Below are 23,711 nucleotides of genomic sequence, written 5' to 3' on the forward strand. Positions count from 1 at the left end.
GAATATTTACAGTAATGGAACATTCTGAATATCAGATTTCTTTTTTGATGCCCTTTTAATGCATTTTTAGCTTCTTACTCACTGAAAAACCAGAGAGAAAAATATCAACTACTGGATTTCTCCATCTGTCAGTGACAAATAAAATACTGCAGCCAATTAGAGCAATCCAGAGCCCTAGTACTATGGTCAACAATATCACAGGATAGAGAGCTTCCCTTTTCTTCCTCTTAATCTGAAGTGCTTTGTTAATATGGATTCCCTTTACACCACCGAAAGTACCAACTGAAATGGTTAAGTAGTTTTATACCAGCTGTTGTTCTTCATGTCTGTTTCCCCACACTTTGTTTTCAACATCCACACACAGCCATTACTGCCTTCCCAGAGAGGAAGTTGAACCCATAACAGAATTCAGCTCTGTAATCAGATGCTTGTAATTTTTTATCATTGTCATTTCTTTAGTTTGTAATAAGTCTTGTACATCGTTTTATGTCACTGCAGTTTCTTTGTAAGCATCTAACAAAAATGTTCAGAAGGGAAACCAGATGTATCTGTAGGGCACCAGCTTATCCGTTTTGCAGCTTTCATAGCTGTTGGTCTTCCATGACAGAAAGTTTTCACAGATTTACCCACTTGCATCTTCTTTTTGCACATTCTTTTAGCTAACCTACCTTTTCTTCCTTTTATAGACTAAAATTGAAATGACAGATTTTTGTCCTTTGTAAGTTTAAAGTTATATATGAATGCTTAAATGCTGAACTGATTTTTTTACCTACTGCTCTCAATTTATTGGTAAAATGCCTCAGGCCAACCCAAAAACATCATAAAGATGAAATAAAGAAAGAGGTGTATTTGTATTTTCAAAAAAAGCAGTAAGAAGACATTCTTTCTGTACACTATCTAGCTAAAGCTTACAGCTGCCACAAATGAGGCAGTCAGCATCCAGCCAGAAAAGCCTTTTCATGGGGAGAAGCTGGAAAAATTTGAGAGACTGAAAACCTAACAAAGGCTGAGACAAATAACATGGTGTTTCAATGGAGACTTTTGCTGGATCCACAAGAGGGAATACTTATGTGAGGAAAAAAAAAATCAATTTACTTCATCAGTATTTCTCAGCTTGCCCTATTATTGTTAAAGATTTATGGCTGAAAAAATACTTCTTTCTCACAATCCAGATTTTCCTGTTTGCTAATCCCACAGTCATGTTATAATCTTACTAAGAGGATATAGTACCACAGCTCTAGTTATAAGCTCATTATGTAAAAGCATGAAGGTTTACTTTTATAATTCTTTTTAATAATATACATGTAAAATATTTTACAAGTGAGATGGAAACTAAATTGTTGGTTCATTTTCATGGTTTTTATGATTTTTTTTATCTTTAATGGAAAGTTTTCGTCATTGAACTCTTTGTGTCAGTCTTCCCATTCCCCTAAACACTTTCCCTATTTCTGTTTCATATTATCTTGTCTTTATTTATTTTGTCCTATTTTCTCACAGCTCTTTTATTTCCTCCTTCTCCAGCACTAGCTCTTAAAATTCCTACCTCTTAATGTGGTGTATTGCCTGAATGCCTTTCCCTTTTGTTAATTCAGTTGTTGCTATTTGCCCAGCTGGACGAGAGTGTACATCGCATTTATGTCCCATCTGTCTGACATCAGGGTCTGATGTAGTATGGCAAACATTCCAAATGGTAAATTCGCTGTAGAACCAGCCAACCTGAAAAGGTGATGGATGGCTCAGGAGAAAATTCTTGTTTGAATGAGAAATAGATTTTGTAATGTATTTGGTATTCAGACAAGTAGAATGTTAACACAATAAAATGCATTACAAGCAAGTGTTTTTGGGCCAGCATTTCAAACTTGGGAGAATATTATTCTTCTTTGTGTTCAGGAAATGTAAAGTGCAGCTTATGTTGGTAGTTGGTACAAAACTAGCTTTAAGCTATCTTCACAGTCCACTGATTTTGGGTTAACTTTGTTCCAGGTTAATTTGCAGGCATAAGTCACTGGAGGCTGAAATCTATTTTAACTTGCTCTCCAGAGGCTGAGCAACTAAAAAATTACCAGAGGTTAGAAACTTTCTGTAGTCTTATCTGTAAGGATGGAGGATGGTACAGAATTTGTCCTAGAGGTTATCTCTCTACGTTAAGGAGAATGCTGTTTGCAGGAGGAAAAATTACTTTTAATGTGTTGGCAGTGTGAAGATAATTATTATTTTTTCAACAAGTAAGTTGAATATTGCTCGAAGTTCTGAGTTGGCACAGAACACCACAATTACTGAAAGGGGGTTTGTGCTATCCATTAATGTCTTAGCCCTGTTGTGTTTTGGTTTTGAGAGATTGTTTGAGTGAGTACAAATATGGTCAATTTGCCATACTGTTAAGTACTGGAAGTTTACTTCAGTGCTGACCTGTCTTGAGTTACTGTGTGGCTATCTGTTCCTGTCCTCCCAGAAAGGATATAGTAGTTACAGAAGGTATGGAGCAGAGCAATTAAAATGTTTAATGTCATAGTGTTGTTTATGAGATTAAGCATGTGTGGAGCTTCAGCTTGGAGAAAAGTGTTAGGGGGAACGGATACAACCAACCAAAACTTAAAAGTCATGGTGGAGGATAATTTGCTGTTCATGGAATACAACTGTACAGGAATTAGGGACGCTCAATGGAATTGGCAGGAGATGACATTAAAAAAGATGGAAGAAAGTACTCTTTAGAAAGCAGGTAATGATTTTCTGGGTTGCACGGCCACAGGATGTTGTGAAGACAGTCAGCAATAGCAAGTCCATTAGACTAGTTTTTGTACAAGTCCATAAACAGAGAAATAGGAGCAGCCTAATTTTTGGCTTTGGATCCTAAACAGAAGTGTGGCACTTCTGACTCAAGTGCCCAAGATCCAGAAAGAATCAAGCATCCAGGTGAACTTTTGCTGTGTCCTGCTTTGCTGGCTCTCTGCTCATGTGGTTTTTATTCCTTTTTTGGAGGGTTATTCTTAAAAGGAATCTGTATCTCTCCATGACTGGAAAGGAAGCTGAAACATCTGCTCTGGTGCTCTCAGCCATCTCTGTTGAATGTAATTTCCAAAATGCTGCAGTGTCCCTAATTTCTCTCTCCAGAATCTTGCCATCAGAGTAATGAGAATATCCATAGAGCTATAGATAAAGTCATTTACAGAGGACTTTTTTTTTTTTATAATGTTGCTCCACTTCAGAATATTTCTACATAAAGCATGGACTGAAGCAGTAGGAGATAATGGATTTGACTTTCCACTGCACAGTTACACCATTTGATTTATAGTGGTGGAGTAGCATCATGCTGCAGTAGAGAGCGTTGCCCGTTCTTTGTTATATTCGTATCTTGTTGTTGTCTTTGTAATTCTTATTAACTTGTTTTTTGAAGATAATACATTTCAATTTGAGGAAACAGTCCTGAGAAGGGTTAAGAATAGAGGAGGAAATTGGAAGTAGCCATAAAAAAACATACAGAAAGAAACTCTCATGTAAGTGCACACAATGTCATGTGGTTAGTCTGAAGTCTACAAAATTACGAAAGGCATTGGAATGGTGATGAGAGATGTTAGGAGCTGCTGGATCCAGTAGCCTGACAGAGGTAAGGCTGCCACAGCTCCATGCCCCCAGGTGCAGCCAGATACAAGGCTGAGCCTGTATTCTGTGTGTGCATACACACCATACATACATGCAGAGCCTGCCACACAGATCAACACAGGCAGAAAGTACACACTAATACTAACACATACACCACCAAAGGCCTCGTCCTATTTTCCTTTCTAGCTTAGTAGGGTAAGAACTTGTCAGTAGAAAGCATACATACATACGCACACTACAAACTCCTCCAGTCTGTTGTTTTAAACACTCAGTTCCATCACAGGGCATGGCCAGACAAGCATACTGACAGCAAGCTACCCACATATGCATGGGCTATTTTATGCCATTATCCTCCTGTTTCCGTATAGTTTGTATAAAGTCTTGAACAACTCCAAATGCTCTTCCCCAGCATCTTGTAAAGAGTCATGTATCACCAAAGGCAGTAACCCATTTCAGTCTTTAAAGGGATCCAAGCTGACTGATCTTGCTGGATTTTAACCTGGACAATGTGCTGAACATCCTCCTGCGGCAGATGTTGTTCCCCACTTGCCATTGTTCCTCTTCTCCTTTGTGTTCGAGATGAGCCTTTAATTGCATATCCTAATAAGAAAGATAAGAGTTAGTAGGAAATATTAGAACAGTTTTGTTTATAGGTGCTGCCATTAGGTGGTCATCTTGGTAGGATGCACATCCAGCAGGTTTGAATCTGATCAAGGGCAGCCAGCTGTCCTGCCTGAATGTTGCTTGTGTTACAGTCTACACACCAAATTATGTGCTCATGGAACTGATATTAATGACTGAATTTTTCCTGCTGAGAAAATATTGAGTGGAAAAATGAGAAATCTGTTGTCAAATAATTACATTGTAATTTCTGTCCTAGGAATGGTTTGAGGATTTGCAGGTGGTAACATAAGAAATGAAATATAAGAGTATTTAAAAATGCTTTTTAAAATTACATCTGGATGAACAGAGAGTTGTAAAAATGCTCCTTCGGAAGATGGCATACATACAGAAGTATACTTAGTGGTGTTACATATCTTCATCCTACAGCTTGGGTGGGGGGGATGCATCATGTTTCAAGGAACTCTGTAAAATATGTGGGTAAGCAAAAATCTTGTAAATGACTTAGATACTAAAAAACAGGGCTTGATTTATTCTTTCATATTTCACTTATTTCTTGATTTTAACTTTTTTTTCTCTTACTAAAAAAAGGTAATAAATGACAAAGAGTTAATTTCAGCTTAAATTAGTTCATGCAGCAAATTCAAATAGGATGTCCCGACTTTTCTTTATTCTGTCATAATACGAAGAGTGGAACAATGGCTTTGATAACAGAAAAATCACCACAGGTTCCAAAGTGTCCATAAAAAGGAGAATAACCATTTGGGCATATTTTGTTTGTGGAATGTCTTCCGCTTTTAAAACCAAGAGTTATGTGGGATTTCTCTCATTCATAAAAATCCCACAGCCTTTCCAAAACCTTTCATGCTATCTTTACAGCAAAGTTGACTTCTCTGACCTAAGATGGTTCAGCATAAAGCTTTTAACTTGAATTAGTGTTCTTTTATTTTAGGTGTAACAACGAAAACGAATGGTGCCAGATCCATGAAAACATTATTCGCAAGTCCAGCACCAAATACACAGCACCCAGCTCAAACTATGGTAAATACGGACTTGTACATTTTTGTCATAATATCAGCTGAAGATTTGCTTTAGGGAATTGTTAATTATTTATGGCCAAGAAACTTGGTGAGATGCAGGATTATGTATAGCTGAATTTTTCTTTGCTTGCGGTGATTTAAAAGTTCAGCTGAAGTTAATTCACATTCGGTTTACAGGTGAAAAATTGTATCATGTCTGTCAGTTTAACCAGGAAGTAAGGAAACCCCAACACTTGATACTTTTCTGTCTCTGATACAGCTGACAATGGCATTAATTCAGCATGCTAGATTTCCTTCATCGTTATATCTGTAGTGTTATTTTTATCTTGAGAGAGGTCAGCAATGAAGAGAGAAAGTGGCCTGTTATAGTATTAGCTTGCTTTGAGTATTCATTTATTGGCTGTTACAGAGTGTAACCATGCTTCTGAAAACTGCTAGCCCATGGGAGGATACAGCATAAGCAGCAATCAGTGCTGGCAGAACTCCTTTAAAAGATGTTTTTTGTGACAGTGGCCTAAGTCACTGTGACCAGACTTGGGTCTACAGGAAATTAAGACTTTAGATTTAATTCATCAGAGTTCCCTTGAGTAAAACTGTCTTCCTTTTTATCTTGTATTCCCTTGAAAATTCCAGGTGTAACACATATCCAGAGCTTGCTCTCCTGAGGATACCATTCATTCTTGTCAAAAGAAGCAAAACCAGGGGTTCAATTTGTCTAACATTTATCTGACTGCTTAGAAGATTCTGGCTCTCCAGAAAACAAGCAGTGGTTTTGTGCAGACAAATTAATTATCAGGAAGACTCTCTGTGATAGTTGCAGTGCTAAATGTTTCAATTCATAGTTCATGAGAATAACTGGTTTGGCAGGGGTTTTGCCACCTTTCGAATCCCTTTTTATTTTCCTAGCTAATGACAGGTAACTGTGGAAAGTGAATTTTGTCTTATCTTGTTACCTTATTTAATGATTTCTGCAGTTTGCTAATTCAGAGAGATCATTACTGTTCTATCCCAAATGACCCAGCCCACAGGATACAGTTCTGCTTCATTACAGCTTGCTTAGCATTCATTACCACATGCCTTATTTATCAGCGTACTGATGTCCGAATACTTTCTGTCAGTGTACTGATGTCCGAATATGGTCTTAATTTCATTTGTTTGCATATGGAGTTTATTGAGGTATTGTAGTGAATATGCAGTTCACACTCCTGTAGAAGATATTAAGTACAACAACAAACAAATAAAACAGTCCTCAGGTTTGGAACTTTATTATATGCAAAGCAGGTCTCCTTCCTGCTGTTCTTCCTGTTCCAGCTAAGGTCATCCACTGCTTATCATTAAAACATTTTCCTGAATTATTTATAACTTTGAAACTTGCGCTGTTTGCATTTATTTCCAGGGCCAGGTGTCTGCCTAAAACTTTCATTATTTTTTTCCCAAGCATGAACTTTATTGAAGAGCAGAAAGAAAGGCAAATAGACAGCTTTTTACTCTTGCCTTTGGCTTTTAAGAATAATTATTTCAACCATTTCATTAAGATCTAGTGCATCTCTGGGGCAGGAGGTTGGAACTTGATAAGAGGTGCTGCGGGAGGGGCAGTATTGCAGGCTGACATGATTTAAGCCTAAGTAGTACAGTTTGGGCCTCTGAGAACCTTGCTCTTACATGGAGGAACTGCTCAGTTTACAAGTGTGATTTTTCCCTGAAGAAAAGCTCATGGTTGTTTCCCCACTTCCCAGGTCTTGTAAAAGTCAGCTCTCAGACCTGCTACAAGTAGAAAAAAACCCAAAGGATAGGCTGGATAGGAAGGAGGACTGGAGAGTAGATTTACAAAACCTCTTAGGGAAGTTATTTGGGGTGGAATATGTGAGAGGATATGATGTAAGTAATGTATGTAATACTGTGTTGGAAAAATCACATTGCGTATTTCCTCAAGTGACTGGTTTTTATAAGTAATAGCTTGATTTTAGTGCTATTTGTTAAGCACTGTGGGTGCTGGGAGTGGGGAGGTCTGAACTTCCAAATTTGCTTCTTTCTCCTGGGATTTTTAAAATTTATTTTCATTTGTTTGGTTTTGTGATAGCAAAAGGCTCTAAAATGAACAAGTTTCTCCTGTAAGTGGCCAAAATAGTTAAGATTGATTTCTAAAGAATTTATCTCATGTTCTGTTAAATCTTCTATACACATTCACACAGAGAGGTACACTCCTGGGTGATATGCAGTGGGTTTGAGTTTTTTCCATGGTTACAAAGCCTCTGTTTTCCCTGCAGTGCTTTGCAGTGCTCTTCTGCCTACTTAGCTGGACAGTTGCAAGTCCATGTTTTGGCAGCCTTTGAGTACATACATGCTGATTGTCCAGCTGGCTGGTTGGCCTCTCTTTTCCTTTGCTTCAAAGCTTTATGCTCTTTTTTTCACTCCAACTCCCAGTATTCGTAAAACTTCTGCAATCTCCATGTTATCTAGGTGTCTATTTACTTGCCAAATTTGGTTGAAGGTAGATAACAGGCCTGAATATTATTCCAAGGGAAAAGAGCAGAAATTGGATGGGAGGTTCATGATGTTACTGGTTCCATTCACCGTGTAACTTGTCTAACAAAATGGTGATTAAATATTTTTTGCAAAGCCTTTACATTAAGTTTAGGAAATGGCAGAACTTTAGGTGGCTCTTGCAAGATTATGTATACAAGGCACTGTTTGTTTCAGTATGTGTTGTTCCAGTCGGTGAACAGAGAGGGCAGGAAGAACTATTGACTAACTATCATTCATTGAAGGAGATAAAGATTGTGGAAAATTACTATGTGAGCAAAATTCTCATTGGTATGTGAAGCTGGTAATGTATGCTCAGCAGATGAGGATAAGCTTGTTAAGCTTCATTCTGGCATTTTCTGGTATCATAATTCTTGACTTTGTAACTTTACCAATATATTATACTCCTTTAAAGGGTGCAGTGTGCTATAAATTAAAAGCAACTAGAGAAAGTAATTGGACTGAGATTTACCATGTAATTAGTCCTTAGTCAAGCTATATATAGTTGATACACAAAAAGGTTGCATTGAAAGAGCTGTTTGATATACTCAGTGTGACCAGTTGGTACTCTTGAAATATGTTGAGGTAACGAAGGGAATTCCATTAAAATCAACATCCCTGTATGAAGTAGTTAAAGAAACAAGTGAAACAGGTATTATACTTTTTTGCGATATGAAGGAAGGATTAAAGGCCCCTTAGAGATACTCTGCAGTGTTGTGCGATATGGTAGTTCAGACAGAGATAGCATTGTTCATACCTGTGTTGTAACCTGCTGTATGTGAGGAATAGAAATAATGCTAATTACTTCACTGTAAGGTCTGAGGTACCTGCAAAATTAAGTATTCTGGTTTTAATATAATGTTAGGCCCTTAACTGGTGCCCTAAAGCAGTTTTGTTTCTTTCATTTCAGTTTTAAATTGCTCCAAGAGAGAAAAGAACTCTGGTTTTATATATTTGTATCAAATTAACTGTGGAGCAAAGCATTATTTTACCTGCATGCCTTGTATATACAGACATGTCACCTTTAGGTCTGAAAAAATGAACATCTTTGGTTTTTTTTCCCAGGGCTTATAATATCTCTTCAGCTTCTTCGTGGTGACATGGAGCAGATTCGAAGGGAAAACCCCATGATTTTTAACAGAGGTGTTTCTGTTACCAGGAAGCTGGGATTTCCTGATGTTATCATGCCAGGTAAACTTAACAATTCTAATCTTAAGCTATTGGTCATTTTTTTTCTCATATTCTCCTAGACAAGCTCTACAGGGATGGGTGCTTTACTTGAAGAAGGTTAATAATAGAAGAGTGGCCTTATTTACCAGTAAATGCCAATTCCAGGTTCAGGGAGGCATACTTAAAACATTTTAATCAACAAGTATGATAGTAATAGAAGGTGTCAAGTTCACATGTATAGAAGGTGATCTGGAAAGATTGTTTTGATATTCCTCCTCCCTCCCTCACCAGTTAGATGACTGTCATGTATGCTAAGCATATAGATTTTTATCTATAAAAATGATTTTGTATCTTTTAAATTAGATTTTAAATTGGATTTTTATCTTTTAAAATGCATGAAATTTCTTCTTCCCAATAATCCAAAGCCTGGAAAAAGAGTTTCCACTTTGCCACCTTGATTTTTGGAGTTACTATGATGCTTTTGTAATGGTTGACAATATGTGAGGCTGCAAACCTGGTGTGATTTTCCAGCTGGCCTAACAGAGCACCTAGTCTGTGCAACAGCTGTCTTGGCTGAAGCATTGCTGTACTTTGTTTGCTCCTTACTTCTGGAGCAGCAGCTTGAGATGCTTCTTGTTTTGGCACAAGTTGAGCCAGCCCCAGCATAGCCAAGAGTTCACTTAGGGAGGAAACCAGAACCTAGCCAGTTGTGCAATCAGTCAGTATAAAACCTGGCATTATACTGTCTTGATTTTCACAGTGTAGTAAGAAATAGGCTTACTAATTTTATTGCATGTATAGCGTTTGAAATAGTACGTTACTGCTATGCATTATAAACTAAGACCAAGGATGACTTTGCAGACATGGGAAATGTTATGAAAGCATATTGGGAAAAATATCTTGATTTTATTACTTGAAAGACTGCAATGACACATCAATATCAAAAGTAATTGTTGCAGCGTCAATAGGAAAGTTCTTCAAAAAGCACAGTAAGAATAGTGAGTAGGTGTGAAGAAGTTCTAGAAACTAAAGTAAAAGCATTAGAACAGTATGTGTTTTATTTACTAACAAACTTGAAAATAATAGTAATAGAACAATACGATGTTGGCTTTAGAGTCACTTATAAGTTTTACTTTCCAGTGACTTTATACCAGTTCCAGTCTTAACCCTAAGCAATCAAATAAAGAAAAGTTGTATTATTATCTGTTGATATGCAGGCACAACTGCTGCAAGCTGGTCTGCTGTAATTGACATTGCAGTTGGAAAAGTCAGCTTCAAAAATAACGTTTACTTACCTATGAATTGATTTGCCTGCAAGAATTTCTTTAGCCTCCACTTGTATAGAGGTGTTCCTCAGGTGCTTCAGACCACTGAATATTAGCAAGCTTCAGGAACATCTTTATGGTTTCAGCATTCCTCCTAATTGTTTAGGGTTTTTTTTTCTGGGCCCTAGCTTTCTTTTGCAAGCTGGCATAGTGGGCTGTCTTCCATGCAGTTTCGCTGGTTTAGGCAATGCTTTTGTCCAGGGCTTGAACAAGCAAGTCAGCAGCTTTCATGTGCAAATGTTCCCACCCTAAACTTTAAATACTCATTGCACCTCATTGAAATTTCCAAAGTTTCTTTCTCTATTTAAGAACTCTAGCAAAAGTGCTGCCTCAGTGCAAAACATGTCTACCAAATTTTAAATATATCATTATGATCTTTGTGATAATCAGCATTAGATATTGAAGTAAATTAAGACCAGATTCTTGCACATGTGTGCAGCACTCCTGATGTAAGGCTCACTATACAGGTACAGTGGTGATCTTCCCAGCTCTGGCTATCCCATCTGTTTTTCCAGTGGTATTCTTCAAAGGGCCACAGCTGCCAATGCATGACATTGCTAATGTCATGTTTGTGAGAACCAGAATTCTTTTTGGAGAAATCACAGAGATTTGAAGATTATAATCTATTTGGAATTGGGCTCATATACATAGAAATCTGCTTAAAATACTGATTGATATAAATACATGAAAGGACAACCACTCTGCTCTTAAATGCTAACTGCCTCTCTAGAGGTGCTGGACACCCAGAACTTCTCAATTCAAAGGAAGCTACATGAGGTCTGCATGTATAGAGTTTAAATGCAAAGCTTTAGGTGTTTGTATTTGGGGAAGAAAAAAAAAGAGGCTCCCATTTGTGGATAAAGGCAGTTTGTGAATGTCTTTAAACATAGGTAAGAAAAGAAAGTCAGTCATGGAAGTGTGAATAGGCTTTCACTGTAAAGATAAATTATAACATTGCCAGGGTAGAGATACTATGTGAAGAGAGGTAGCCATGGGTGGTGTTCTAAACAAGAATTTTCATTATCCTGGGTATTCTCCAGGGTAATGAAATCTCTGGAAAAATTAGGAGATTAAAATAAAATGTAATGATGCAGTAAACAAATTTTTATCAAATTTCTTAAAAATAAAAATATGTTTGCCATTATTCAAACAACAGCCGATATTGGCCTGTTGTTTGCTTTTAAAACAACAGATGAGATTGGGGTTTGAGTTTACCTGATGTCCAGGATGGAACATTTGGGTAGGGTAAATTAATCTTGCAGGTGGATGAGCCAGGCTATAGGAACAAGGAATACCTGTCAGTTTACTTTCTGCTTGTTGTTGGCAGCCAGAATTCTCAGTCATTCTTTGTTAGCTTTACTGGTATTGTCTGAAGTTAAAAAATATTTCATGGGGGAAGGGAGAGCAAAAAAGACACCAAGCAAATGAAAAAAACAACTCTGTCATGCACGTTAGCAGTTCTCAATCATGTCTGCTGCTTTAAATGTCTTTGTCAAACTACCTTTCCCTTGCTTTGCTTCAGAACTGCTTCTTTCTCATTAAAGACAGGGTTTCCTGTTCCAGAAGGAGCACAGAAAGTTCATGACTTGTATTTTGCAAGTGGATGCAGATTTTTCAAGGCAGTGTGATTTTTAAAACGTTTTTTGAATAAGTTAATCAAGGCTACGTCACCTCCTATTGTTAAAATATGCAGTGACCTTGCTCCTGAACCAGGAAATCTATTTTTAAAACATACATAGCTCTAAAATTTCAAATTAATCTTCTTGGTCATAGGTTTTAACATGTTCATTTTCTTTTTTAATAGGAAATCCTTTCAAATGTACAGAGCCATTAAAATTCTGGAGCTGTCTTATCACACAGTTTTCCTATACATTTTGTTTTCTAAACTGTAACATTAGTTCCTGTTGAGCCCTCTTTTGCCCTCACTCAGACATGAGCAACAGGAGTGGTAGCTGGTCGTTATTAAGAAAGAAGGTGAAACTGGTCTTTATGTGCTTATATTTTGCATGGTTATGCAGAACAAGATGAACGTTCTACAAAATCACCATGCCTGTCTTCAGTTCTAAAGATAAAATTTTCTTTGTTTCCTACTGGGTTGTGATCTGATAAGGTCATCATAAAGCACTGAAATATCTTTTTTGTCCAAAGCAGAGGGATTCAGTCAAACCAGCCTCCTGAGGAGCTGTGGAGGGATTTTGGTCATTTATGGGTTTGGGGTTTTTTTTTTTTACTAAATTGCTACTGGGTTTAAGACCGTCCATCTGACCCTGACAATTTTACCTTTCCCCAGAGATAAAAGCAATGAGGCATGTGCTGCTTGCCTTTTGGATTGCAACTTTATTTGTATACAGAACTTGCTGATCAGAAATCTATTGCATAGGCATGGCGTTTGTCAGTTCCCCAAAGGACATCCCTTCCCTTCCCCATGTGCTGATAAGTATTCTGTCTTTTACTTTGATCCTCTGATGAAAAGTGCATGCTTCATCTTCTACTTGTGAGTGATGTTTGTTTCTCTTTTTTTTTTTTTCCTCTCTCTGTCTTAATTTCCTGGCTTCTCTCCCTTTCCCTTTATTCCCTCCTCTTTCTTTCTGATGCAGAGATGAAGATAGTTGGGTGTAAGTGTCTGCTTTTTTGTGTAATGTCTGCTTATTGCTTGCTTTTTCCCATTTTCATATCTTTCATGTAAAGTTGGAGACTGGTAAAGATAGCAAATCATGACATCATAGGGAAGCTTTGGTAACAGAGAGGCGTAGGTTCATCTTACCAGTCTCTCTCCATACCACAGTGTTCCAGACAAATTTAGTAGCTATGACAGAGGAATCTTTGTAAATGCAGACAAATGCAAAGGTGAGAAACATCTCAGCATCTGTGAGCACAAAGTCGTGGCAAAAAAATAAGTTAAGAAATGGATATGGCAAAATCCATCAGCTGTTCTCAGAATATTTATGGCAAGAGAGTCAATGAGACTAAGACATGATTATGTAATAATTATTCCCCAAAAGCATTTACAAGAGTTAAAAATATTTTTATCATAAATAAACTTGCAGAGCTGAAGGAGGTAAAGAAAATTAATAAAAATCAGCTTTATACTACTGAAAGGAAGCAGTTTCAGGGAAATTGAATTTAAAAGAGCATTGTGTGACTTCTTCTCTATACACAGATATCAAACCATGGATAGCAAGTGATCCAAGTATCATTTGTTCCTTTTGCTAGAAACAATTGAGTGTTCTGTTCACTGAAAACTAGAGTTAAGCTTAAATAATATTTGGGGGAGGGGGGGGAAGAGGGGGGGTTAATTGCCACAGAGGCAGTAAGTAAAAGCTCTGTTTCCCCTTGCTGTTGTAATATTACTTACATGTTAATAATTGCACACTACAACTATTTCCAGAATATAGGCCTAAAAATAATTAGTGACTAGTGAAAGGGCAGAAGAATAAGCTGCTGAAGTGGATCAAATGTGGATGATTCCCAGAGAATGTCAGATCACACCAGACTTCTTAATTTTAACAGCCAAGTAGTAATACAGTGGTCAGTAGAGAATTTACACTAGTGTCAAAGGCAACTTCACTGTTAAGGGATAATCATGCAGTATGAGGCTGGCACTCTTCATCATTTGAGAAATGACTGGGAAGAAGTCCCTAATGGTCAGCCAGCAAGAAGGCCAAGAGCATTTGAGACCCATCCCATGTGGCACAGTTTTTTCCTTTAGTCTGGTTTATAAAAATCATGTGGTGATCACAATGTGATTGTGGACATCACTCTGTTAACCTTGTCTGTGTTGAAATTACTGTGTCTCAGGAGTAGTTGTGTGGTTTTTATCCGGAGAAAGTTGCAACTAAGAGCAGGGTGTAGTGTGCTGTTTGAGATCAGAATCCAGTTGCTGGCACCCTGCTCCTGTGCAACAGCCTCCAAAGCTATCACAGGGAAGAGCTGTCCATCAGAAGAGAAACTGGTTTGATATACTTTTGACCAGGAAGAAGAGCAGTTTCCATTGTAAAGAACCAGAACAAATACAGTCAAAGCACATTGTAACGCTATACATGAATACCAGTAATTCTACACTTTACAGTTTGTTTCCAAGACCTTACTTGCTGGACTGAGTCTCCTAGAGCCAACCCCCTGGTTGTTTCAACTGCTGTAACTTCATTTAAGTCAGCAGGGTGATGCTGATTAGTTGGGGGGATGTTCGTTTATATACAGAGCATAAATATATGGGCCTGTTTTATCTTCATCAGCCATTGTGGAATATACTCTCAGTGTCCTTCTTGCCCATTGATGTTTTGGAGGTTATTGGCATTATTCTGTAAAATTGCCAGTATTTTCAAAAACATGTTAAACCCAGCCATGTCAGAGAGGCAAGCAGATACTATGTCATAGTGTTGGGCTATAATTGATTAGGATCATCTCAACAATTCAACAAATATAGACATAAATACTAATTTTTATAGATAGTTTTTTAATATCCTTGGCTGCTTAGACTGAAGTCTCAGTATTAAAGAAAGAACAATTAAATTTGCTGGATAAGTATAGTTATTAAGTTACTTGAAACTAAACCTGCATATTCTCAGTGTTGCGAGCTGCCAGTTTTCCCCAGCTTACATGTATCCTTTACAGCTTCACAAAGTCATAGGACATTGACTTCTTAGAAACCAAATTTGCTAGAATCAGGAAGTCAAGGATCTGTCTTTATCCTGTTGGAGCTTCTATGAATTATGTAACTTTTTTTTGACACAGTATCCGTCTGTATAAAATGGGGACAATTTCTGTCCTCAGTGTAGAGAATCTTATAGGATCCCTGAGTAAAAAGTGTTAGATTAAATGCAGATGGTTTCTATAAATTGTTACTGCTTTGCAGCTCAAGTTATGGGCTAGTCTTCTAGTGGAAGACCTACAAATCTTATCAGGATAAATCTCCTACTTATTCTAATAGATACTAGACAATTATTGGCTGTTGGACTACCTAATGTTATTAAATCTTGAAGGTAATCAATAACCATTTGGAAGTCTTCCAGTACATTTCTTTATTTTGTAAACACAAAATCAATATTTGGCTCCTGTGGCCTTTTCCACTGCTCCTTTTTTCCTTTTTGCTGTTAAAATAGTTTCAAGTGATTTGGGAGAGGATTTCATTTCAGTATAAGTGAACCCCCAAAGCTATAATTTATTCTTTGTAATTTAAACCATTGTACATTTGATATAAGGCTTTGTAAATAGGTTAAGTCAAAGAAAGGCCAAAAACCCCATGAAGGTGAAGGGAGAGTAAACGAAGAGCCACATAACGCATCAGAAAATAAATATTTTATATGATAGTGAATAATACTGGTGTCCAGGATATTTCATAAAGAATGACTCTTGGCAACTGTGTATGTAAAACTGCACATATTTTATTCTAAAAACCAGTTTTTTTGTTTTTAAATTGAAAACAATTGTAGAGAAATGGGCTTTAAAACAAATACCATTCTAAAAGCTCTCATTAGGTTTTCAGTTCATCCTTGCCAGTCATCTAACACAAAGGGACCTCAGCTTAAGCTACCATCCGCAGGTTTTAGTCTATAAACATTTTTGGCCCACTGGCCTTGTAGCACTTTTGTATTCCTATGCTAGTGCTAGGAGGCCACAGCTAACCCAGTTTTGTAGTCAGCACTGCTCTCTTTGTGAAGCTGTGAGGCCTGTGGGATGCAGGTTGGTGAACCATGCCAGTTTGCTCTCAGAATGCAGTTTTGCCACACAGACTGTTTGTAAGATAGCTTGCCACAGAGAGGACATGAATTGTCTGCTTTGTTAAACAGGTTCTTTATTTATCATCTTTCATGATGGAATTAAACATGGGAAAAGCTCTGTCTGCCAAGATTTTTGACTTGAGATGTAGCTGTCATTCCGTGTTAGAGCTGACAGGGATCACTTCTCGATCCTACTGACTACACTTTTTGTTCAGTGGCACCCAGGCAGCACTGCACTGTCTGTGCACTCCTGTGGTGGTGTGCAGGCTGCAGTTTGCATCCTCAAAATCAATTTGTTACTCAACCGCTCTCTCTGATCAAGCATGTGCTCTAGTTTCTGTGCAGCCCATTAGTGCAGCTGAGCTCAAACCCCTCAAAACCAGTAGCAACCGGAGAAAAAAGATGGCTTGAGCAGACTCAGCAAGTAATGTCATTAACGTTGACAGAAAGATACATCTTTGTAGTAAGGTTATTTTTGCTAACTAAACAGGAGAGTTTGAGTTTGTAGTTTGAGCTCCACTTCAAAGAAACTGAGGGGCTCCATAACTGATAGCCAAATGCTTTTTTTCTTGTCCAGATACTTTTCTATTTTTTTAAGACTTGCAAGACAGTAGTTTTACAAGAGAAGATGCACTATTATAGTTCCCTAAAATACTTTTTCCCTTCTTTTTTCTTCATTTTGATGTAAATCCACTGTTTTTTAGGTCCTTTACCCCCCCACCCCAAAGGCATATTTTTAATTAGTGCAGTAATATCCCTCCTGTTAAACCTAATGGAAGATAAGATGCTATTTATAACCAGATGCTGCCTTTAATTTAGGCTGGAAAATTATTTGCTATCTGACATTGGACTTTGTGTAGCCAGACTGTCTTTCAGAAAAGAGGTCATAAATAGGAAGCTCCAAAATGCTAATTATAATGAGCACAATTAATTTCTATTAAGATTCAGAGCATACAAATGGAAAATTTTTCGTTATGCAAAGTGCTAAGGAAAAGGATGGAGTCTGAGAAGCAGGATTTTCAAAATTGAAGTCCCTACGTAACTTATCTTCTGTGATGAATTTTGTCTTTCCTTGATATTTCTATAGTCAGCATACAGATAGCTTAGCTTGATTGTGAACAGCAAGATCAGTTTCTCTGTTGTTGTAGACCGCAATGTATTGCTTTTGATGACTATTCTTTGATGAGAAAAAACAGATCAAGTATTTGAGGTCTTTCACCAGCCTCTTGCTGTCATCTTTTTCCTGTTAATGAACCACAGCATTTTCAGACCTCTGACTGTGAGGTGTTTCAAGCAGTCAACTCTGTGTGAATCCACAGTGAGAGAGAGGTTGATGGAAAAAGGAGGACATTTTGCATACAGATGCCCATTCATAGAGTTCCTAGCAAAAAAGCACTGAGTGCCAGCTACAGAGCTGTATTTTCCATGCTTAAAAAGTTGTACTTACCTCCAGAAATAAAAATGAAAATAAAGACAGGACTGAAAGCTTCTATTGTTTGTCCCTATGGTAGCTTAAGGAACAAATTCTGTGGGGTTATAGACTTCAGGAAGAATTTAAAGTGCTGCATTGACAGACACAAAAGGATATCCCATACTGCCTGAAAGCAAATGCTGCCTATTTCATTTTTCTGATTAATAAACAGATTTAACTGCATCAGTTTCTCCAAGTGGAAGAAATCAGACATTCAGGGAGTCTCTGCTTTGCTGGATAACCATTCCATTACTTCATTATTTAGTTTCTTGAGACTGCTTAACAAAATACTTGCCCTGATAGGGTTTAATATTTTTAATTTCAATTTTTTTTGGTAGTTTTATATATTGTCCTTTAGTCTGTATGCCTTTCTGGCAAGTAAATAAGAACAAGTGGTAAGTGAACCATCATGAAATGGTGACAGCAACTAAATCTTACAGAAGAATAGGTGCTACCTGATATCCTTTCAGTGCATGGTTTAGGACTGGCTGCATTAGTTTTAAAAACAGAGTTTCACAAACCAGATTCTTAAACAACACAAACCAGTTGAGCTAGAACTGTGAAATTCAGGATAACAAGATGCTGAGAGGGATGATAGCGTTTCTATTTCTGAATATAGTCATTTGCTCTGAAAGCTCTTGAAAATGAGAAATTGGCAAGTATCCATACTGCCCGCTTTCTTATATCCATGCATATGGATACCAGAGGCTAGCCAGGAATCTAGCAAAAAAATAATGTATGATTCCTTCTAAACCCTTCTGAACTGAATTACAACCAGGTTCCCAAAAAGGCTGCTTTTATTTTGGTGTTATAATAAAAAGATATTATGAAAATACAGAAAATCCTTGAAGTGCTAACTGAACATAATTTTCTGCTGATCATCACAAGAACACTTACTTTTCTTAAAATATATTGAAAATAGGAAGTCTGATGTTACTGATGTTTTGTCAGGCTTAGCCTGATGTTTCCAAATCAGCTAACTAGGCAAAGTAGTAGAAGGTTTTTTCCCTTCCCACTTACATAATAAAAGCAAGTATTGATTATGAGTTCACATTTAATAAAGGCATTACTAACAATGGTCTGATTTTATGCATTGATATTAAAATGTTCATCTCTATTAACAATTAACTTGCTGCTTGGAATGATTTGAGCATCAGCCATAGTCTTGCAGAACACAGAAAACGATTTGCACAATCAAAATATATTGCACACAGGCACAGAGTGTTCTGTGTTGAACTGACATGTGTAACTCCACTCTTTTACTGTAGGTGATATACGCAATGACTTATACCTGACGTTAGAGAAGGGAGACTTTGAAAGAGGTGGGAAAAGTGTGCAGAAGAACATTGAAGTGACCATGTATGTGCTCTATGCTGATGGGGAAATCTTGAAGGTAAGCGCTTATTCCTTCTTTGAGCTTCAGGTGCCATCTGCTTGCTCCATGGACACGTTCATGTTTCCTTGTCTCTGCTGCGAGGGAAGCACTAAAATAAAACTAGATCTTGTTTTTTGAACCATGTATTATAATGAAGTGGTCAGTTGGTAGTTTGAAAGAATCTGGAGCAATTCCCCTTTATGGCAGTAGAGGACTTGGAGAAAATATTTACAAACTGAAAAGCTTCTGTAATTTCAAATGTGATGATGGTGGCTACAGAAAAAGAAAAGTTAGGGTAACTGATCAAAAATAACTGAAGAGTATATGACAAATATCTATAATTATATAATGTGTGACGTACAGCATGATAAAATGCCATTACAAGAGAGACTTTTAAATCTGAGTTGTTAGAGTTAGTTTTGGGAAAAAAATTGAGTAGCTGTATTGCCAAGGTCTTGACTTTCACCCTGGGATTGGCTCCATTCCAGCTGTGCATGGTGATGGTTAATGTTTTTCTTTCTTTCTCTATTTTAGCATTCCTAAAGAGTAGAAGCTAGGCAAGTCAGCTTTGTGGGGGGTGGGAAGGTGTGAGAACAGAGAGGTAAATGGAAAGTATTCCAATATAAACATCTATCAGAAATAACTTCCCTCACACTTTTTTTACCTCCACTGCCATAAAATGGTCTTCGTAGCCATTACCTTAGGAGAGCCTAAACACCACAGTGCTTGTGTACCAAACTCACTGCCGTAGTCTGGTTTTTTGGTTTTGGGTTTTGCTGGGTTTTTTTTTAGTTGAAAGAATATATTTTCCTTTATTACTATAATTACTTGTGATTCCATTGAAAGTAAAGTATATCTCTTGTAAGGAAATGGTTTATTCTCATACGTGTTGCAGGAAGATCACAATGCTTTTCTGTTCAATTGCATTAGGCATACCTCTCAAATTGAGTGACAGATTTTTAATCATGGCTTTATTTCACAGCAGTCTGCCAAAGACCAGTATAGGTCTTTTCCCTCCAAACTGCAAAATCATCATCTTCAAACGCTAATGTACATAAAGGTAGAAAATTTTACAGGAATTGTGCCTAAAGATTAAGTATAAAAGCCATATAATTTCTAGACATTATCAGTCTTATGTAGTTTTGGTTGGAATGGTCATACACAGTTACCAAGTTATCCTTTTCTTACCTTTTCCTGTAACAGTACTTCAGGGCTTTACTAGGGGATAGTGGAACAGATGTGGTACAAACAAAGACTAGTGAAAGGCAGTCAATCCAAGCAGAAAAAAAAACCAGTGAATGTTTGTCATAAAGGAGAGACTTTACATAGAAAGTATTTTTGGGATGGGTTGGATTTTGATTTTGTTTTTTTTAACCACAAACCACATAGTTAAAAGAAAATCTCTACCAGTTTTTATGTTATTACTCTTCTGTACAGTTGTAGTTAAAGTAACAAAGATACTTTATTTATGTCAGGGGGAATGTTGGTTCACAACATCCAATGATGCCAAAGATCCATTGTGTTTCAAACAGGCAGGCATTAGAAGTTTTCTACATAGGAAATACTTATATCTACTCAAAAATAATTAAAAAGGGTATCAAGGACACTAGAAGTTGAACTCTCCTTCCCTTTAATTAGAACTCCTCACTGCTTAGGTACATTTTTGTTCTTTCTTACCTGCAGATTGGAACTAGGAAAACAACATGTAAGACTCAGTTGAACTAACTGTAGAGGCATAGTTCAAAAGTGCTGAATGACAATTTGAAGGAGTAATCACATATATATAAGAGAGGGAATCAGCCACCTAGACCTGAGTTTGAAAACTAATCATGTCTCTTCTTTTTTCATTGCTGCCATAGTTTCCACATGATTTAAAAATCCTGCAAATTCATCTACCAAAGTTAAAGAGCATGAGACAGCCATCTGGAACTGCTTCTAACTTAGGGGGTTATCTTGCCATTCGCTGGTAACACCCTTGTAGAAGACAGTTGACCCTGTTAAGTGTATGTATATGGTTGCTGTAAGTCTATAGAAATGCTCTGAAAATTGTAAGGATTCAGTTCCTTAAACTACAGATTTCCAGTTTGTCTCAAGTTTCAGAATGCAAATTTTGGTTGTAAAATATAGGCAAAATTTATGCTTAGGATCTTGCTATGTTTCAGGTGAAAAGCCCACTCAATCCTAACCATCCCACCTGTGCAGTGGGCTTTGGGAAGTCTGGGTATCCATTTGTCTAAAACATTGCACAGCTCTGTTAGATGGGCTTATTTTAGTAACCCAAATGGATACTGGTTTATCTTTTATGTTAAGAATTTAGTTTTACATCCTAGCTGGCTTATTTTTCACTGCAGCCATCTAGTTTATGTAATCAGTATGTACACCTAGAGCAGTGTTCTATGAGGAAGGAGCTGGTTTAGCCAAAGACAGAATGTAACCATTCCTAGATGAAGCAGCTGCGAAGAGACTGATAGATCTGGGCTTTCATTTCAGTCATTCAGAATAATTTAAAAGAAAATACTGAAAAGTGCAGCAGGATGAGTCTAATAGCTTTTTAATTTAAACATTAAGAATAAGGTCTGTATTGGGTAGGGCTTGGTGCAGAACTGATGAAGGGTATTGTTTTCTTTGGGTTCCCTGACCCCCAGATGATCACTTGCATGACCCAAGGTTGTTTTCACAGTCAAGCGTAGCTATTTTATTTCTTCTGTTTTGTTTGTGTAATGATGACATTAATTTGGTAACTTTCAGTAGGGGATATAATAGAGAAGCTAATAAAAAACTCCAGTCTTACAGTAGTATGGGTAGAATATTGGAAGTTCAATCACTGACCCAGAGCAGTGCCACTCTTGGTTGAAATGTCTTTTACTGTTCCTGATGTATGCCTTTCCAAAGTAGAGACTGCCGAATGGATAGAACATGCTGAGTTATACCATACAGCTGTGAAACTGCCACAAAATATTCATCTGATACTAGAATAAAATCTCTAAACTTTGCCTGACCAGCAGCACAATCCACAATTATGCCTTTGTGCATGAAAGTCTTTGTGAAGACTTTAGCAGAACCACACACAGTGTTAAAGAGAATATTCTGTCTGCCTCAAATCTTTATTGCTGTTGAATATATCTTGATCTAAAAATAGTCCTATTGAATGCAGTGAAATTATTCCCAGAATATAGTGCTGTCCAAAATGAAAATGAGTTTTTTCTTTTCAAAATGGTCTTACTCAATTGTTAGCTTCTTTCAAGACAGTCTGAAAAATAAAAACCCTTGACACATTTCTCACTTATTCTTCTTTCTGTTCCAGTATGAGGAGTATCTTATTAACTGCAAGGCATACCTTAAATGGTAAAATTATGACCTAATACTACTTCTGCTTTAGCTTCCCTTACTTGCTTCTGCCCTCTAGTTCACCTACATATTTGTTCTCATGGTAACTAGGTGTACAAAACCTATTTTCATAATGATATTTTTGCCGTCACAACTCGGAATTAAACAAGCCTTCCTCCTCAGACTATAGATTGTAGTATAAATGCTTATCAACAGCCAGAAGGAAAGACTCATCTGGTATTTGTTTATTTAAAGTTCATCACTCAACGACTGACCATTTGTCTGCCGGGCAGGTAATTTTTTGAGGCAACAGAAAAAAGCTCACATTAAAATTAGAATTCTTACTGTACCTTACAGAAGAAGCACAGTTTTATTGTCTCCTAAGAACCTCACACAGAATGAGGTTTCAATTGTGTTGAAGCCCAGCAAGTTACTCTGAATACGAAATATAACTGGAATGTTGCAGGCATTCTGTTTTTACTGCTGCTACCACTAGGCTCACTCCAACCTGTTAATATCTGCAACAGTTAATTCTTGTTGCTGTACAAAAAAAATCACCTGTATGCTGGGATTGTGGCACATACCATATGATGGCTACGGCTTATGTGAAAGGATTACATTTTGGCAGTGAATGCTAGTCACTTGGGTTGGATTAGAGCCTTTGTGGTGTATCTGTGTCCAGGGAGGCTGTTCTTGCTTTGAATCCTAAGCTTCCAGATAGCTTTTATTTCCTTTTGGGCTCCTTCACAAATTCTTAACTTTCTTGAAAGCAGAAGGATATTACCACAGGCCAAGCTAATTGAGTCTGATTGATGGGATATACTTAATTTGGTAGTTTTCTGATTACAGGTGAATAAATCAAGTCAACATTGTTGGTATTTTCTTGGGACAGAATTTAGAGATGCCTTGAAGAAGTTACCTGTAGTTTTCTTGTCATGAGTACTGTTCCTTGTGAGGTGTTTTATACTGCATGCATTGTTCTGGGTCTGCTTAGCTTCTGTTTCTTTGTAGATTCACTATCCTTACAGACGCTATAAGTGAAGAATCTCCTAGTTGTTTTCTGCATGTTTTTGTAAGATGTCGTATCTTTTGGATCACTTTGTAAGTGCCAGGTCTAGAACATGGGGTAGTGCTTATATAAATAAATGTGCTTCCTGCTCCATGTAAAAGGACCTTTTACTGACCATATTTCAGTATTTCTCCGTTGCTCATGTTTGGACTGAGGATTTCTGTATTTCCTACATGATACTCACTCATGTTTTCTGTCATCTGTATTTTGAGGATACATAGATTGGTCAAGATCTCTGAGCTTTTTATATCTCAAAGCAAAAATTTAGATCCCATTATATTTTTAGGTGATGACGATTCAACAGAAATTCTTTGCTTACCACTAAGAAAGTAGTTGAATTTCTGGGATACTCAGTGAGGCTGGATATTTGTAGTTTAAAAAGACCAACATTTTAAAGAGCTTGAAAAGTTCAGATGTCACTTCTGACCCAAGATGCTGGAGCAGAAATCTGATTGTTTTTTCCAAAAAGT

At 37.2% G+C, this 23,711-nt stretch overlaps 1 protein-coding gene across 1 annotated transcript in view; it reads left to right on the plus strand.

Annotated features, from left to right (window-relative positions):
* Nucleotides 1-23,711, plus strand: part of DOCK3 (dedicator of cytokinesis 3) — a 204,284-nt gene that overhangs the window by 110,592 nt on the left and 69,981 nt on the right. The window contains 4 exon segments of the mRNA XM_034066545.1: nt 5,174-5,262; nt 8,850-8,975; nt 12,877-12,894; nt 18,739-18,863. Of these exon segments, the coding sequence (XP_033922436.1) occupies nt 5,174-5,262; nt 8,850-8,975; nt 12,877-12,894; nt 18,739-18,863 (358 nt within the window).

This window comes from Melopsittacus undulatus, chromosome 9 (genome assembly GCF_012275295.1).
Source record: "Melopsittacus undulatus isolate bMelUnd1 chromosome 9, bMelUnd1.mat.Z, whole genome shotgun sequence".
In the NCBI taxonomy this organism is placed as follows: Eukaryota; Metazoa; Chordata; class Aves; order Psittaciformes; family Psittaculidae; genus Melopsittacus; species Melopsittacus undulatus.